This window comes from Orcinus orca, chromosome 10 (assembly GCF_937001465.1).
Source record: "Orcinus orca chromosome 10, mOrcOrc1.1, whole genome shotgun sequence".
NCBI classification, from domain to species: Eukaryota; Metazoa; Chordata; class Mammalia; order Artiodactyla; family Delphinidae; genus Orcinus; species Orcinus orca.
In genome coordinates, this window is record NC_064568.1 from 82,300,319 (window position 1) to 82,315,743 (window position 15,425).

A 15,425-nucleotide genomic window follows, 5' to 3' on the forward strand; every position below is an offset into this window, starting at 1 on the left:
TTCATCGTATTTCATGCTCAGTCACTCAGCTAACATGACAGGCTGCCATTTAGAGGTCCCAAATGTCTCTGTCCTGTTCCCACCTTGGTGCCAGCCAGCCTGACCAGCATTGATCAAAGACCAGGGCAGGCTGTGGTCCCCTCTCCCTTTTCCATTTCATGACGAAAGGAAAGCTTCCCCTGCATCTCTTACGTTTGGTGCATATTTTGTGCCCTAAGTAGACTCTAAGCACGTATAGGGCAATGATAACTATTTAACACATATTTGTTAGACACAGTGCTAGGGGTATATGTATGTTTGAGGGCCTGACATCCTTGGATCTGAGTCCTCTGCTTCCCACTGGAAACATGCCCCTCCCCGACCCAATAAGTCTGAGGGAAGCTGGGAAGCAGGGGGCAGGTCCTTCTTAGGGAAGGTACCTGGGGTAAGGAGTGGGGGGGGGGATTCTGAGGAGTGAAACCACTTCCTCTGTAGCTAGTTCCTGTGTTGACAGAACTGAAGGGGAGGAGGGGGGTGGAGGGAACAGAGCAGGAGGTTAGGGGGTTCCTGAGGCTCTGGAGATGAGAAAGCCAAAAGTCCTTCCCCCTCTGAACCCCCATCCCTACTGCAGCTGGAGGAGTTTTTCCAGTCTCTGTGCTCCCCCGGGGCGAGAGAGGTCAAGCAAGCCGTTGGGTGGGAAAAGAGAACTGGAGGAAGTTGACAGGGATGGGCGGGGCCCGGGGGGGTGCTGACCAGGAACCCAGCTTCCTGCTCAGTACCCAGGCATCCAGCCCCCGGCTCACCCCCACCCCTTTCAGCCCCTACTCCCCTCAGGAACTCAGGGTTCCGGCCCTCCTCCCAAATCCCAGCTACCCCTCCCCTATCCCCTATCGGTTTCTCCCCTCCAGGGGATGGAGGCTGAGAGACCCCAGGAAGAAGAGGATGGCGAGCAGGTGAGCTGGCACCGGGTTGGGGAGGCTGGCATTGGGAGAGAGGGAGGTGAGAGGACCTGAGGCAGAGACTGAGTAATGGTGGACTCAAGGGACTTGGACAGGCTTGGGCACAGAGGCAGGAACAGAGACGCAGAGAGAGGAAATGGGCTGCTGGCCTAGCCCTCTGCCCACCCCACCCCCACTTGACTGGAACGGATGTCTCTCAGCATCAGGGCCCCCATCAGGATGAGCATGGCTGGCCCACTGTGAACACCAGCAATCGGCCTTGGCGATCTGCTCCTCCGTCCCCTCCTCCTCCAGGGTCCCGCCACACAGGTACCCCCAACCCACCCAAGGAGCTCCCTGACTCTGATGCCCACATCCTTCCTGATCCCATGACCAAGGCCCAATCCATCATGGGCTCTCTCCCCACCTCCTCCGGACTCCCCATCACACCCCCTTAGCTCTGACCCCCCATACACACACACCCACCACTGCTGTCTGCCAATTCTCTGGGTGTCTGAGCCCTCCCCCTCCTCTCCCCAGCCCTGGGGCCCCGCTCGGCCTCCCTGCTCTCCCTGCAGACTGAGCTCCTTCTGGACCTGGTGGCTGAGGCCCAGTCCCGCCGCCTAGAAGAGCAGAGGGCCACCTTCCATCCCCCCCAGAACCGTCCAAGCCTAGGCCAAGCCCCGCCCCGGCCTCTTGAGGACAGAGAACAGCTCTACAGCACCATCCTCAGTCACCAGGTGAGACACCCATCCCCTCCCCACCAGGAGGCAAGACCCAGGCTTCTTGGTCTCTTGGCCCTTGTACTCTTTGGGGGTCCTACCCCTCCTTCTCCTCAGGCATCTGCCCCCCTGCCCCGCCAGGTCCTACTCCCCCTACCCCCATCACAGGTGTCCTCACACCAGCCCCTCACACCAGCTCTGGCTCCTTTCAAGCCCTGCTCCTCTTAGAACCTCACCAACAACCTCCCCTCCCTCCACTCCTCCAGAGCCAGCGGATGGAAGCCCAGCGGTCAGAGCCTCCCTTACCCCCAGGGGGACAGGAGCTCCTGGAGTTGCTGCTGAGAGTTCAGGGTGGGGGTCGAATGGAGGAGCAAAGGTCCCAGCCCCCCCCACACACCTGCTGAGACTTGAGCCCCACCAGCCCCTCTGCACTCCTGCGGCTCAAAAGCTGGGCAGCCCACTGCATGCCCTCAACCCTGCCAGGCAGGGGCACCAGAGACTGGAAGACCCAGCAGAAATCTCAGTATTCATCGCCCTCATCCACCTTTCCTGGGAACTGGAGCGGGTGAAATCCTCAAACCCTGGGAATAGTCAAGGTAGGATGGACATTGAACTCCCTCCATGACCAAGTATGTAGGAGCTTGAGGCCATGAGAGGATCCCAGCCACAGTGGGACACCTCACCCTCTCCTCTGATCTCAGGGAGTGGCTGGGAGTCTTGGTCCTGAACTGTGGGGACATCCCCCGTAGTCAAGCCACCAGGCAGGATCTGAGGTGCTCATTTCCCAGAGGAAAGGCAAATCTCCCAAGGTTTTCACCTGAGAGACAGTTCCACCCTCCTTCTCAGTAAGAAGAAAGGAAGAGAGGGCACAGCAAAGACATAAAGACTGTTCTCCCACCTCCATCACCGGCACACCCAGCCCCTGGACTGAGGGGCCTACAGGCTGTGAATGGACATTTAGCCCTGCCCACCCTCCCTTCCCACTGCTGTTCTGAGCTGTCTGATGTTTGGTTATATGAATAAATGTAATTCCCCTCTGGACTGAAGACTGGTGTTTCGGGTGGCGGGGTGGAGGGTAGGAGGGTGAGGCCGGAGGCCACCACTCTCCCCAGTCTGGCCAGAGGCCAGCTTCCCTCCCTGGCTGGTTAATTACTGGCTCATTAAGCAGCGGCTGGAGACCTCCCTAATTATCCCCCCAGCCCCCCTCTCCTGGTTTTAATTAAGTAGAACAGGGAGGGGAGTCATTAGGATAAGAAATATGAACTAAGCTGTCTGTGAACCCAGGCATTCCAGCGGCCAGAGTCCTCATCAGTTAGATCCCGGATTCAGAACCCAGGTGCAAGGCCCCCCAGCCTCCAACACGCCCCCTCTTCAAGGCCACAGAAGTCCAGCCCCTGGGACCTTCCCTTATTTTCCCCACGGGCTAGTCTCCTCCCCTCGTCCCCTCTCCCCTCCTCCACTCGTCTCCGTTCCTACGTTTCTGTGTGTCTCTCTCCGCCCCCAGCTCCTCCCTGTTCCTCCTCTCTTCTCCCCTCCTCTTCCTCCCCGGCTCCCCTCCCCCAGCCTCCCTCCCTCGCTCCCCCCCTCTTCTCTCCTCCCTCCTCCCTCTCTCTCACACACACCCCCGCTTGGGCCTCCTCTCTCTCTCTCTCCCTCTCTCTCTCCCTCTCTCTCTCTCCCTCTCTCTCTCCCTCTCTCTCTCTCCCTCTCTCTCTCCCTCTCTCTCTCTCCCTCTCTCTCTCTCCCTCTCTCTCTCTCTCTCTCTCTCCCTCTCTCTCTCTCTCTCTCTCTCCCTCTCCGGCTCCATTTTCTCCGCCGCCGGGGGCCGGGGTCTCCCGTGGGGGGCCCAGACGGTACCCCAGGTCTCCCTTCAGGGCCGGGGTGAACCCCCGGGAGAGCCGGGAGGGGGGGAGACGGGCGGGGGTTGGGGCGGAGGGAGCAGCGGCCCCAGCGAGTTTGGGGGGGAAGTAACCAGGCGCGGGGGGAGGGGCGGAGCAGGGAGGGGGCCTCAGGGCCCCCCCCCCAACTATGGACGAGCGGCTGCTGGGGCCGCCCCCTCCAGGCGGGGGCCGGGGGGGCCTTGGATTGGTGGGTGGGGAGCCTGGGGGCCCTGGCGAACCTCCCGGTGGTGGAGACCCCGGTGGGAGTAGCGGGGGGGTCCCGGGAGGCCGAGGGAAGCAAGACATCGGGGACATTCTGCAGCAGATAATGACCATCACCGACCAGAGCCTGGACGAGGCCCAGGCCAAGTGAGTGCCCCCAACCCGGTCCCCACACAGACCCAGCAGAAGCCCCATTCACAAGCTCTGAATCTTCTGGGAGCCCCCCAACTCCAGGACCCTCCCCAGGATACTACAGCTCTTCTCTCCTCCCCTTACTCCCGGGAGCCCCAAGATAAGTGATTCCTCTCAAACCTTCCTTCACCCCCAGTCCCTGAAACCTTCAAAAAGGGGAGCGCTAGGTGGTCTCACTCCCACCCCACCCCGGTCTGTCACTGACCCCCACCTACACACACACACACACACACACACACACTCACTCCCCTGGAACATCTTTCCATCTCCAGAGCCCTCTTCTGGCTCCCACACTAAGAAACAGCTATGCTGTCTTCTCCCCTAACTCTCCAGCCCACCCTCATCCTAGGGGCCTCCACACCCCTTTCCAGGGCTGTGACCCTTTCTCTCCATGCGTGGCCCAGCCTCCAAGGGCCCTCACTCACCCTTTGCCCCTGCTCAGCTGACACTAGGAGCATCAGAGCCTCTAGCCTGCTCGGTCCCAGGACCCTTCACACACCTCTATACTGAGCTACCCACTTTAGCTCAGCACCCCTAGCCCCCTCTGGCACCTCAAACTCTGACTCTTCTCCCCAGCCTCCCGTCTCCGCTGAAATTTACCCAATCTCTCATTTCTGCAGCCATTCCCCAAATCCCCTCTGTATGCTTCTAGACCATCTCCCACAACCTCCACCCGGCCACGGTGCCTTTAGCCTGCTGCACCTTCCCTCTGTCCGGCCAAAGCCAAGCAGCGTCCCCACGTCTCCACACTCTGGGAGCTGAGCTCTTCCCAAGAACCTCCCAACTCCATTCGGCCTCCAATCCTGCTTTCTCCCACCACAGATTTACGCACCACCTCCCTTATTCCCAGGCTCCCCTCTCTTAGCCTCATGGGTGTGTCGTTTTGTGGTTGTCTTTCCCACTCCCCCATTTCTGTAGCCTCTCAACTTTTCTCTCCCATTGCTCCCAAGGAAACACGCCCTAAACTGCCACCGAATGAAGCCTGCTCTCTTTAGCGTGCTGTGTGAAATCAAGGAGAAAACTGGTACGTGGGTCACCCCTTCTGATTCCTCAACTCTGGGGACAGAACCCTGTTCACTATAGAACTGGGGCTACGAGTTTGACAACTTGGGGCCCTGAGGAAAGTGTGGGTCAGGAAGATTGCTAAGGGGGGCGCCTGGGAGGGAACCCAGGCCTGGAGGCTTGGGTCTCCAGGAGGCACCAGGAGGGCTGAGAGCTGGGTGTGGGGTCCCTGGGTCCCTAAGTCCACCCGCCTGCATGCTAGGCCTCAGCATTCGAAGCTCCCAAGAGGAGGAGCCTGTGGACCCACAGCTGATGCGCTTGGACAACATGCTTCTGGCAGAGGGTGTGGCCGGGCCTGAGAAAGGGGGTGGCTCAGCCGCAGCAGCTGCGGCCGCCGCAGCCTCCGGAGGCGGCGTGTCCCCTGACAACTCCATCGAACACTCGGACTATCGCAGCAAACTTGCCCAGATCCGCCACATTTACCACTCGGAGCTGGAGAAGTATGAGCAGGTGAGGAGAGGAAGCTGGAGTGGGTGGAGGGAGAGGCCCTTAGGGGGAATCCCAAGGCCAAGGGGCTCCTCCTCACCAGGGCACGGGCCCCCACTGCAGGCGTGTAACGAGTTCACGACCCACGTCATGAACCTGCTGAGGGAGCAGAGCCGCACGCGGCCCGTGGCGCCCAAGGAGATGGAGCGCATGGTGGGCATCATTCACCGGAAGTTCAGCGCCATCCAGATGCAGCTGAAGCAGAGCACCTGCGAGGCCGTCATGATCCTGCGCTCCCGCTTCCTGGACGCCAGGTGCGGCCCGGGGCCCCAGGCCAGCCCCCATCCCCTGCACGTCCTTCTCCAAGCCTCTGGGCCGCCAGGTTGTGCAACACAGCACCGTATACCCCATGACAGTGGTGCTCTCTGGAGTTGATCAACATGGTGGCCCTGCCGGGACACCAGCATCCTCCTCACCACCCCCTCTCCCCTGTAGACGGAAACGCCGTAACTTCAGCAAACAGGCCACTGAGGTCCTGAATGAGTATTTCTACTCCCACCTGAGTAACCCATACCCTAGTGAGGAGGCAAAGGAGGAGCTCGCCAAGAAGTGCGGGATCACCGTCTCTCAGGTACTGGGGAGGCGTGGGGAGGGGCTTTGGGGGCACAGCGCTCTCCAATCCTGTTGACTAAGGTGTTTACAGAGGGACAGGTTCCCACCTGACCCTCCTTTCTGCCCCACACCCCACAGGTCTCCAACTGGTTTGGCAACAAGCGGATTCGCTATAAGAAAAATATTGGAAAGTTCCAAGAGGAGGCAAACATCTATGCCGTCAAGACCGCTGTGTCAGTCACCCAGGGAGGCCACAGCCGCACCAGCTCCCCGACGCCCCCTTCCTCCGCAGGTGGATCCCGCTGCCACCCTGGCTGGCTGTTGCTGCGCGCTTCCTGCTTTTGTTCCAACTTCCTATCTAGGCAGGATCATAGCAGAGAGGGGGCCTTCTGGGGTGAGAGGGACCAAGCTGAGATGGGGTGGGGATATCAGGGGGCAGAGGCCACTCTAGTGAAGCTACTTCTGCCTTTCCTCCAGCAAGTGGCCAGGGGAGGCTTAGGAACAGCCTGCTCCTTCTGAGTGTTGCAGTGTTGTTTGGTAGAGAATTTGCGTACGGTGGCCCAACCCCCAGAGAGCTAGTTCAGGGGGCTTTTTGAAAACTGAGAGCTGTGATGAGCCTCCCGTCTGCCATCACAGGCTCTGTTACACTCTTCCCTCATTCCCCCTCTGCTCCCCCAAGGCTCTGGCGGCTCTTTCAATCTCTCAGGATCCGGTGACATGTTTCTGGGGATGCCCGGGCTCAACGGAGATTCCTACTCTGCCTCCCAGGTCAGGTGGTCCATCTCGCCTTGAGTAGGGCTTTCCCAAACTCAGTTTCCCTACTTCAGGATATGAGACTTCTTTTCCTTTGAGGCTTCTCACTGTGTCCTATCCTCCTTTGTTGCCTGCAGGTGGAATCACTCCGACACTCGATGGGGCCAGGGGGCTACGGGGATAACCTCGGGGGAGGCCAGATGTATAGCCCTCGGGAAATGAGGGTGAGTACCTGAAGCCCCTCTCTCCACCTCTCACCAGGATGGGAGGGCCTTTTCCCTGGCAGCGCTGTCCCCTGTGCTGGGTTTCCTAAAGCCTTACCCCAACTGTCTGCCTCTTTTTCCAGGCAAACGGTGGCTGGCAGGAGGCTGTGACCCCGTCCTCAGTGACATCCCCGACAGAGGGACCAGGGAGCGTTCATTCTGACACTTCCAACTGATCTCGCCCCTCAGGGCCACAGGGGTAGGGGCTCACAAGGCACCTCTTGAAGAGGACGCAGGCATCCAGAGGACAAAACCCAGACAAAGGAGAAGCACAAGATAGAGAAGGGCAAACGGGGGTCATCCCCTCCCTGGCCAGACTCTCAGTGCTGGGGGTGCTGACTACATGGCAGGGAAGATGGGGCCTCTTAAGGGGAGAGTGGGGTCTGTCTCCCCCTTTTTTCCCTTTTTCATTCTTTTTTTCTCCCCCTTTTTCTCTCACATAGAAACACACGCACCCAGAATCCTATTTTTCAGAGTTTTCCTCTCCTCCTCTCTCATACACGCACATACAACTATTCTCTCTCTCTCTCTCTCTCTCTCTCTCTCTCTCTCTCTGGGCTCCCCCACTCTCCTCCCCTCACCCCACTTAGCTGCTTTGGGATCTGTGGAGATGCCAGCCCTGCCCAGCCAGAGATGCCAAAAATGGGGACATGACTTCTGGACAGAGGACATGGGCCACGCCCCCTGTGCCTCCCCACCTCGCTGCCCCCCCAGACGGCTTTATTACCTCATACGCAGCTCATCTTAAACCAATAGAATCGCTCGGTGGACGGGAGTGTCTGACTCAGATATCTACCTCGGAGGGAGTTTCTGCTACTTTAGGGAATTGTTGACTGGGCTTTGGGGTTGAACTTTTTTTTAAAGGAAAGAAAAATTAACCCTGGGATCCATCTGTATTTTTTTTAATTTTTATTTCGGGGATTTTTGGTGGTGGTGGTGGTTCTTAATTTTTAATTTAGTTTGGGGAAGTAGATGTTTTTATAAATATGCTGATTTTTTTTTTTCATTTCTTGCTTTCCCACATTAGGGGTGATAGCCAAAGGGGTCATGATAAGAAAAAGGGGAACAAATAGAACTGGTGAAGAGGCCTGCCTGCCTCCACTCCTGTTCATCAGGAAGTACGTTTAGCAGGGCACCAAGCCTGCCCCCTGAAATCACTTAGGTGTTCTCCTTTGCTTCCAGGGCCACCGAGGTGTTCTTTGCTCGTGCAGGCAGCTTTCTGCTGCATTTGCTGTGGAAGCAGTCAGGGCTTGCTCTGCCAGCCTGTTCCCCACCACCCTTGGGCAGGGCTAGACTCGGTAATTTTGAGCAAATGTCACCTTCCCCTGTGAGTGACACATCTAAAATCTTTCTTTTAAACCACTATTTGCAGATTGGAGGGGGAAGAATGGGGAGGGGGGTTATTGCCAAATATGTTAAATATGGGTTGGGGTGTTTGTGTATGTATCTCCCTCAGTTTCCCCAGAAACGAGGTATCTTTTTTTTTTTTTCTCAGTCCAAAATCGAGAGGGTGGGGAGAGAGAGGAGGGAGGCTGCAAAAAGCCAGGTATGAGGGAAGGTAAAATGACCACTGTCCCACCCTCGGCCCTGAACCCTACTATCTGAACCCCTCAAATATCCTCAGGATTTCACAAGACTGTCAGTGGGGAACCCCTCCCGTCAAAGATCTAGGCAGGACTGGGGGGCAGGTCGGGAGTGTGATGGGTGGGGGCGGGAGGCATGGGCCTGGGGCAGTTCTCTCCTCACTTGTAAACTTGTAGTTTCACAGAAAAAAAAACAAAAAACGCAGTTTTAAATAAAGAAGTTTCTTTTTTCCCTGGGTTTAGTTGAGAATTCTTTTCAAAAACATGAGAACTTTTTTTCTCTCATAAAGCCCCAAACAGGATTTTCCCCTGAGTTCCCCGGCCTTGACCTCACCACCCAGGCCCCAGGTTTCACCCCTGCCTCCTCTCCATGGGAAACAGCCAGACCTGAACCCTGTTGCCTAGCAACCTCGCCTAGTCGTCCAGTAGCCCTGGGTGGTCTGGTGCAATAGGTTGGGGGTCCTGAGGGGATGAAGAGACCCTAGGAGATGCACTCCCCACCCCCATGGATGTGGCTGTACCCAGAGGCTGGCAGTGCCCAGGGGTGGGGTGACAGCTGTTTCTCCCAGTACCTGAAGGACTCTTGTCTGAGAGAGGCATGAATTCCTAGCATTCCCTGTGACGGGACAAGACGGGGGAGATGGGGGCAGGGGAGAGGGTACAAGCCCCACCTAGGGTGGTGGCCACAGCAGCAAGGGGCAGACAGAGCCAGGAGCCTGGGAAGGAAGCAGGATGGCAGCAGGGGCAGCAGCTGGAGCCTGGGTGCTGGTCCTCAGTCTGTGGGGTGAGCCCTGCCCCCCCACCCCCACACCAATCCTCCCCGCAGAAAGCACTCTGCCCCTGTCCCCGAAACTCCCCACAACTTTCCAGGAACCTGGGTACTGCTTTTCAATCTCCTTCATCCGCCCTGTTATAGTTTTATTAGCTCCCATCTCCCTTCCTGCCCTTCCATTGTGGTGCTGTCTCCCAGGGGCAGTAGTAGGGGATCAAAACATCACAGCCAGGATCGGGAAGCCACTGGTGCTGAACTGTAAGGGGGCCCCCAAGAAACCACCCCAGCAGCTGGAATGGAAACTGGTAAGTGGGGCTCCTGTCTCCCCACTTCCGGAGAGACCAATGACGATTCGCATCTCCTCCTCCCCACCTCCCTACCTCCCTACCTCCCTACCTCATGAGCCCTTTCCCAAACGGCTTGCACTGTTGAGGCCCCTCTCCTCTGTCCCCAGAACACAGGCCGGACAGAAGCTTGGAAGGTCCTATCTCCCCAGGGAGGCCCCTGGGATAGCGTGGCTCGTGTCCTCCCCAACGGCTCCCTCCTCCTGCCGGCTGTTGGGATCCAGGATGAGGGGAGTTTCCGGTGCCGGGCAATGAGCCGGAATGGAAAGGAGACCAAGTCCAACTACCGAGTCCGAGTCTATCGTAAGGGTTCCAGGGCCTTGTTCACAGCCCACCTCTCATCTAAGGAAAAGCCTTCTACCCCAGCCCTTGACTCCCGGGCCCTGGCATGTGAGAACTTGACTTCAGCTGCCCCCATTCCCACAGCTGGGGTGTATCTTCAAAGCTGCAGCCTCTGATTGGAATTTTCCCTCCTTCAGAGATTCCTGGGAAGCCAGAAATTGTTGATCCTGCCTCTGAACTCATGGCTGGTGTCCCCGATAAGGTAGAAGAAAAGGCGAGATGTGGAAAGGGGTCCTGAGAATGGGAGGGGAGTGTAGCTGTGTGTGTGCATTCTCTTATTTTCAAAGACGATGAGGTCACTTTTTCCCCAGGTGGGAACATGTGTGTCCAAGGGGGGCTACCCTGAAGGGACTCTTAGCTGGCACTTGGATGGGAAAACCCTGATACCTGATGGCAAAGGTGAGTCCCAGCGTCTCCCCTCCTAGCTGCCTTCTTTCTGATCGCTCTCCCATACCCACCCTGGAATGTCTTGCCTTGTCCTCTCCTCACCATAGGAGTGTCTGTGAAGGAAGAGACCAAGAGACACCCTGAGACAGGGCTTTTCACACTCCGTTCGGAGCTGATGGTGACCCCAGCCCGGGGAGGAGCTCCCCACCCCACCTTCTCCTGTAGCTTCAGCCCTGGCCTTCCCCGGCGCCGAGCCCTGCACACGGCCCCCATCCAGCTCAGGGTCTGGGGTGAGCACAGAACTGGGGAGGGCCCCAACTTGGGTGAGCACCTGTCGGAAGGTATGACCCTCAGGAAGGAGAGGGTTAAGCCCATGGCCACTGGGACCATAGACAGGTGTAACTCTCAACCTCATGTCCCTCCCCACCCCCAGAGCCTGTGCCACTGGAGGAAGTCCTGTTGGTGGTGGAGCCAGAAGGTGGAGCAGTGGCTCCTGGTGGTACCGTGACCTTGACCTGTGAAGCCCCTGCCCAGCCCCCTCCTCAAATCCACTGGATCAAGGATGTGAGTGACCTGGAGAGGGGGCTGGGAGGTAGCGAGATACGTCATTGGCAACTAGGAGGGCAGGGGCTTCATGGAGAGCGAGGCAGGCGAGGAGGTACAAGGGTGTCTGATAATGTGGAGGCAAAGACAACAGTATGGGATGTGTTGGCAGGGGTTTTAAGAGTCTCCTGTTGGGGCTTCCCTGGTGGCGCAGTGGTTGAGAGTCCGCCTGCCGATGCAGGGGACACGGGTTCGTGCCCCGGTCCGGGAAGATCCCATGTGCCGCGGAGCGGCTGGGCCCATGAGCCATGGCCCCAGCCGCGGAGCGGCTGGGCCCATGAGCCATGGCCGCTGAGCCTGCGCGTCCGGAGCCTGTGCTCCGCAACAGGAGAGGCCGCAGCGGTGAGAGGCCCGCGTACCGCAAAAAAAAAAAAAAAAAAAAGTCTCCTGTCCCCTTTTCCCCACCAGGGCATGCCCCTGCCCCTTCCCACCAGCTCCGTGCTGCTCCTCCCTGAGGTAGGGCCTGAGGACCAGGGAACCTACAGTTGTGTAGCCACCCATCCCAGCCACGGGCCCCAGGAGAGCCATGCTGTCAGCGTCAGCATCATCGGTGAGGAGACCTCTCTCCAAATCCCAGGGACCCTGGGGGCGGCTGAGGGACAGTGCAGGTTCCAATTCCCTACCCTATGCTAACACTGTCCCCGAGAGCCACCCCATGCTTCCCTCAGTGCAGCCACACCCAGGCCTTCTCTGCCCCACACAACCCAAGAGAAGAGCCCAGCCTGTCCCCTCTCCCCTCTAAACTGAAGAAAGGGAAAGGCTCCGCCGGGGCTCCCACTAGCCTTCTCCCAAACTGAAGCCTTCCCTTCTGACTTTGTTTTCCAGAAACAGGCGAGGAGGGGCCAACCGCAGGTGAGGGGTTGGATAAAGTCAGAGAGAAGCAGACAGACCTCAGCATGACTGAGGGGATGGGCAACAAGAAAGGAACTGTGAGGGCTGTGCCCTCAGTTCTCCCCGTCTCCCTACAGGCTCTGTGGAAGGGCCGGAGCTGGGAACTCTAGCCCTGGCCCTGGGGATCCTGGGAGGCCTGGGGACAGCCGCCCTGCTCATTGGGGTCATCATGTGGCAAAGGCGGCAACGCAGAGGAGAGGAGAGGTGAGTGGAGGAAGCCAGACACCTCCAACTAAGGGCTTCCAGGCAGCAAGGAGGGGTGTGGGGAGAGAAATGACGGAGTGCTGGGAACCATGTGCAGAATTCTCCCCAATCCTCCTCCCCAGGAAGGTCCCAGAAAACCAGGAGGAGGAAGAGGAGGAGCGCACGGAGCTGAATCAGCCCGAGGGGCCTGAGGCAGCAGAAAGCAGTGCAGGAGGGCCTTGAGAAGCCCACAGCCAGACCCCATCCATCAGCTCCCTTTTTTTTTCCCACCCTCTTTTCTGGCCCCAGACCAGTTCTCCCCTGTATAATCTCTACCCCACCTCCCCAAACTTTCTTCCACAACCAGAGCCTCTCACAAACAGTGATGAGTAAACACCTGACACATTTGCTCTTGTGTATGTGTGATGCCCTCACCCCCTGCACCCTTGAGAGCCCTGAAGGAGAGGGTCTCACCCCCACGCTTCACCACACCACACCGACATCTACTGAAGTTGGAGAGAAATGCTCCTGTCTTGGAAGGAAGGAGGGATGGACAAAGGTGGGCAGAGTTCCCGTGAATACATCTCAACTTGTTTATTGAATTTGTAATAAAGGAGGTAGTGAGGGGAAGGAAGCACTTACGAGTCAGGACCCACATTAGACACCGGGGAGAGAAAAATTAAATTAAATCAACAAGGGGAATACGGGGGAGAGTCAGAGGGAGCCTTGCCCACCTTTCAACATCAAATCAAGAAATGGGGGGGAAAGCAAAGGATCAGGAGAGAGGGGAGACAGACCTTGTCTTCAGTCCGTCCTCCTCTCCCAGAGCTGGGAGTTACGATGCGACTGAGCGAGCAGTTCAGAGCAAAGGTTCTCCCATTCCATGCACAGGTGTCACTCCTCCCCACACCCTCCTGGAAAGTGGCCAGGGTTGCCCTTAGCCAACAAAAATGGAGGGCTTACAGGGGAGGGTCCGGGAGTAAGGAAGGGTCAGCAGGGACCCCCAATACTGATTTTCCTCTGGCTGGAGGTGGGCAGGAAGGAGACACAGCTCAAATACTGAGCAGCCAGAAAAAGAAGAAGACGGCGAGAAACAGGAAGAGGGAGTCCTGCCAGCTGGAGGCCGGGTGACCCTGTCCTAGATCCACACCTGTGGAAGAGAGGAAAGCTGTGGAAGAAACATCCACTCGTAGGCTGGACGCGGGGCTGAGGAGATTCAGGGGGCTCGCTGGTAGGAGCTGAGGGAAGGCTCTTACCTGTACCCCGACGGAATGGCTCGTGGGTATTGAAGACGGTGGTGAAAAAGCCAAAGGGAAAAGCGCCAACACCAAATGAGAAGTGAAAGCCCCCAGTATCGCCAAATGGCTGGAATCCCTAGGGAGACGAAGAAAGTCAGTGGGGAACGGGGCAAGTCTCTGGCAAGGAAGGAATACAATCAGACAAGACTCACCCCTCTGCTCTCTGGAGCGGGTCGCTGGCCCTGGGGGCGGGGTGGGGTTTTCAATCTGAGGAAGAGGAGAGGGCCTATCAGCAGGAAGTAGTCCCTCCTCTTCCACACCCCACTCCCCAAGCAGAACCTTCCACCTTCCCTCAGCATCACCTCCCCTCTCTCACCTGGGATCCCGGGGCTTCTGGCTCCCTCGCCCATAAAGGGGGACAACCTTTTCTCTGCTGATCCCAGCTTTACACACTGGGCACTCTTGCCGCTCTGGCCGTGCCTCCAGCCACTGGGGGAAAAAAATGTAGTGGTTTCCAGTACACAGAAGGGTCTTCCAGCTCCTCAGACCTCCCCATCTCCCTCTTCATCTCCTCTGCGTACGCACCTGATGGAGACAGGGCCAACTGGAAGGGGAACGAGAAAGGTCAAACCAGTTACACAAAAGAGAGACACAGACCCCACCTCAGGGTCCCATCTTTCCCCCTCTTACCAGGTGTTACCTGCTGTTTCTTTTCATATTTTCCACAACCCCTACCATACTAGCCAACTTGGCCTTGCTGCTTCTCTGATCTTCCAACACCTAAAGCTACATCCATCTTCAACATACTCAACCCTCTTCTCTCTTCTCTCCCCCAGCAAACACACACACACACACACATACAAATCCTCACCCCTTCCTTCTCTGCTTTTCGACTTAATTTCCAGTCCTGTTCAACCACCCATTTCCAGGTCTCCTCTTTCAGCCCCAGCCCTACCCTTGCCCCCATCACTCCCAGACCAAACCCCCTTTACCAGCACCTTCTCCCGCTACTCCTTTTCCTCTCTCCTATGCCCAACAAAGTCCCTGTTTCCACAACTCCTTAACCTTTGGGGGCTGCCCCTCCACAGTGCCCTTGTCCCCAAGTTTCCCATACCACCCCTTGCCATATCTCACCTGCATGTGATCCCACCTTCCCTAGATGTCCCCCTACTCAACTGATGCGTGCCTCCCCTAACCTTTGAGTCTAATCCGATCCCACCTGTACAGCTAAGACCCCTCCCTTCCCTGGGGTAAGGTGGCTCGCGTCTCGCCTGCACAGATGTGCAGTGCCCACCCCCTGCGCCCCACTTCCTCTTAACGCACCTCTTAACACAACTAGGTTGGCTCCTAGTTGCTATGACTTTCCTTTCCACAGTTCTCCTCTGTACAGACGTGACCCTCTCGCCCACACATACCCCAAAACACGTAAGAACCCCCCTCAAGCCTCACCTATGAGAATGTGCCCTCCGATTATTTGTATGACTGTATGGTCCCCCCCGGCCCCAGCCTCCCCAGTATAAATTTGAGCCCCACTCCTTTTCGCACCCCTCTCAGATTCTCACCAGTACAGGTGGCCACACACACTGACCACAGCTTCCCGAGCAGTCTCCAGACATATATTACATTCGAAGGTCGCGCCCGCCCCGCCCCGCTCGCGGTTTGGCCCTTCGGGGCCCCCGTCCTCCTCCTCCGCTGCTGCCATGGCCGGTACTGTTTTGCCCCCCGCGTCCCCCTTAATCCCCCGAAACACACATACAGACGCCGCAACAAACGAGAAACCGCCTCCTGCCCACGATCTTTTGGCAGGCTTCAAGGTTTTCTAATCACTATTGGTCTCAGTGCCTGCCAATCATACAGAATCGAAAGAAAGGACTGGTCCAAAGGGCGGGGGAGGAAAGAGGTTTACGCGGTCCCGCCCTTGCACGATGACTATTGGCTAAAACAGTCACGGTCAGTTTGCAATGCCATGGGATTGGTAAATATTCCATACGTCCTGTCGCCCCGGCCAGGGAGGGCTTTATTCGTCTGAGTAG

The 15,425-nt window shown here is 57.6% G+C and overlaps 4 protein-coding genes across 11 annotated transcripts; 3 read left to right on the plus strand and 1 right to left on the minus strand.

The window, feature by feature from the left end:
* Window positions 1-523: 523 nt before the first annotated feature.
* Window positions 524-2,680, plus strand: GPSM3 (G protein signaling modulator 3). Its single transcript, XM_012539404.3, has 4 exons — window positions 524-932; window positions 1,139-1,247; window positions 1,458-1,657; window positions 1,906-2,680. Exons 1-4 carry the CDS (start codon window positions 891-893, stop codon window positions 2,041-2,043), a joined length of 489 nt encoding a protein of 162 aa, XP_012394858.2. The 5' UTR covers window positions 524-890; the 3' UTR covers window positions 2,044-2,680.
* A 562-nt stretch (window positions 2,681-3,242) lies between these two features.
* Window positions 3,243-8,870, plus strand: PBX2 (PBX homeobox 2). 2 transcript variants are annotated; one of them, XM_004286540.4, is made up of 9 exons: window positions 3,243-3,888; window positions 4,884-4,957; window positions 5,198-5,445; window positions 5,545-5,735; window positions 5,917-6,052; window positions 6,172-6,325; window positions 6,713-6,801; window positions 6,924-7,010; window positions 7,133-8,870. In XM_004286540.4, exons 1-9 carry the CDS (start codon window positions 3,668-3,670, stop codon window positions 7,223-7,225), a joined length of 1,293 nt encoding a protein of 430 aa, XP_004286588.1. In that variant the 5' UTR covers window positions 3,243-3,667; the 3' UTR covers window positions 7,226-8,870. The 2 variants fall into 2 exon arrangements, with proteins under 2 accessions (XP_004286588.1, XP_033273871.1); XM_033417980.2 differs by lacking the exon at window positions 6,713-6,801 and having other exon boundaries at window positions 3,653-3,888.
* A 137-nt stretch (window positions 8,871-9,007) lies between these two features.
* On the plus strand, window positions 9,008-12,562 carry AGER (advanced glycosylation end-product specific receptor). 6 transcript variants are annotated; one of them, XM_033417966.2, is made up of 10 exons: window positions 9,008-9,709; window positions 9,859-10,051; window positions 10,228-10,292; window positions 10,402-10,489; window positions 10,585-10,818; window positions 10,911-11,041; window positions 11,489-11,630; window positions 11,906-11,932; window positions 12,049-12,175; window positions 12,298-12,562. In XM_033417966.2, the coding sequence occupies exons 1-10, from the start codon at window positions 9,365-9,367 to the stop codon at window positions 12,395-12,397; spliced, it is 1,452 nt and encodes a 483-aa protein (XP_033273857.1). In that variant the 5' UTR covers window positions 9,008-9,364; the 3' UTR covers window positions 12,398-12,562. The 6 variants fall into 6 exon arrangements, 5 of the variants coding, with proteins under 5 accessions (XP_033273857.1, XP_004286591.1, XP_049571414.1 ...); XM_004286543.4 differs by having other exon boundaries at window positions 10,585-10,767; XM_049715457.1 differs by lacking the exon at window positions 11,489-11,630 and having other exon boundaries at window positions 9,008-9,718; window positions 9,901-10,051; window positions 10,585-10,767; ... (1 more) ...; window positions 11,903-11,932; window positions 12,298-12,366.
* Window positions 12,563-12,733: 171 nt separating this feature from the next.
* Window positions 12,734-15,408, minus strand: RNF5 (ring finger protein 5). 2 transcript variants are annotated; one of them, XM_004286549.4, is made up of 6 exons: window positions 14,955-15,408; window positions 13,978-13,996; window positions 13,769-13,881; window positions 13,605-13,659; window positions 13,411-13,528; window positions 12,734-13,304 (listed from the first exon to the last, which is right to left on the minus strand). In XM_004286549.4, exons 1-6 carry the CDS (start codon window positions 15,092-15,094, stop codon window positions 13,207-13,209), a joined length of 543 nt encoding a protein of 180 aa, XP_004286597.1. In that variant the 5' UTR covers window positions 15,095-15,408; the 3' UTR covers window positions 12,734-13,206. The 2 variants fall into 2 exon arrangements, with proteins under 2 accessions (XP_004286597.1, XP_033273880.1); XM_033417989.2 differs by lacking the exon at window positions 13,978-13,996 and having other exon boundaries at window positions 14,955-15,081.
* Window positions 15,409-15,425: the final 17 nt, after the last annotated feature.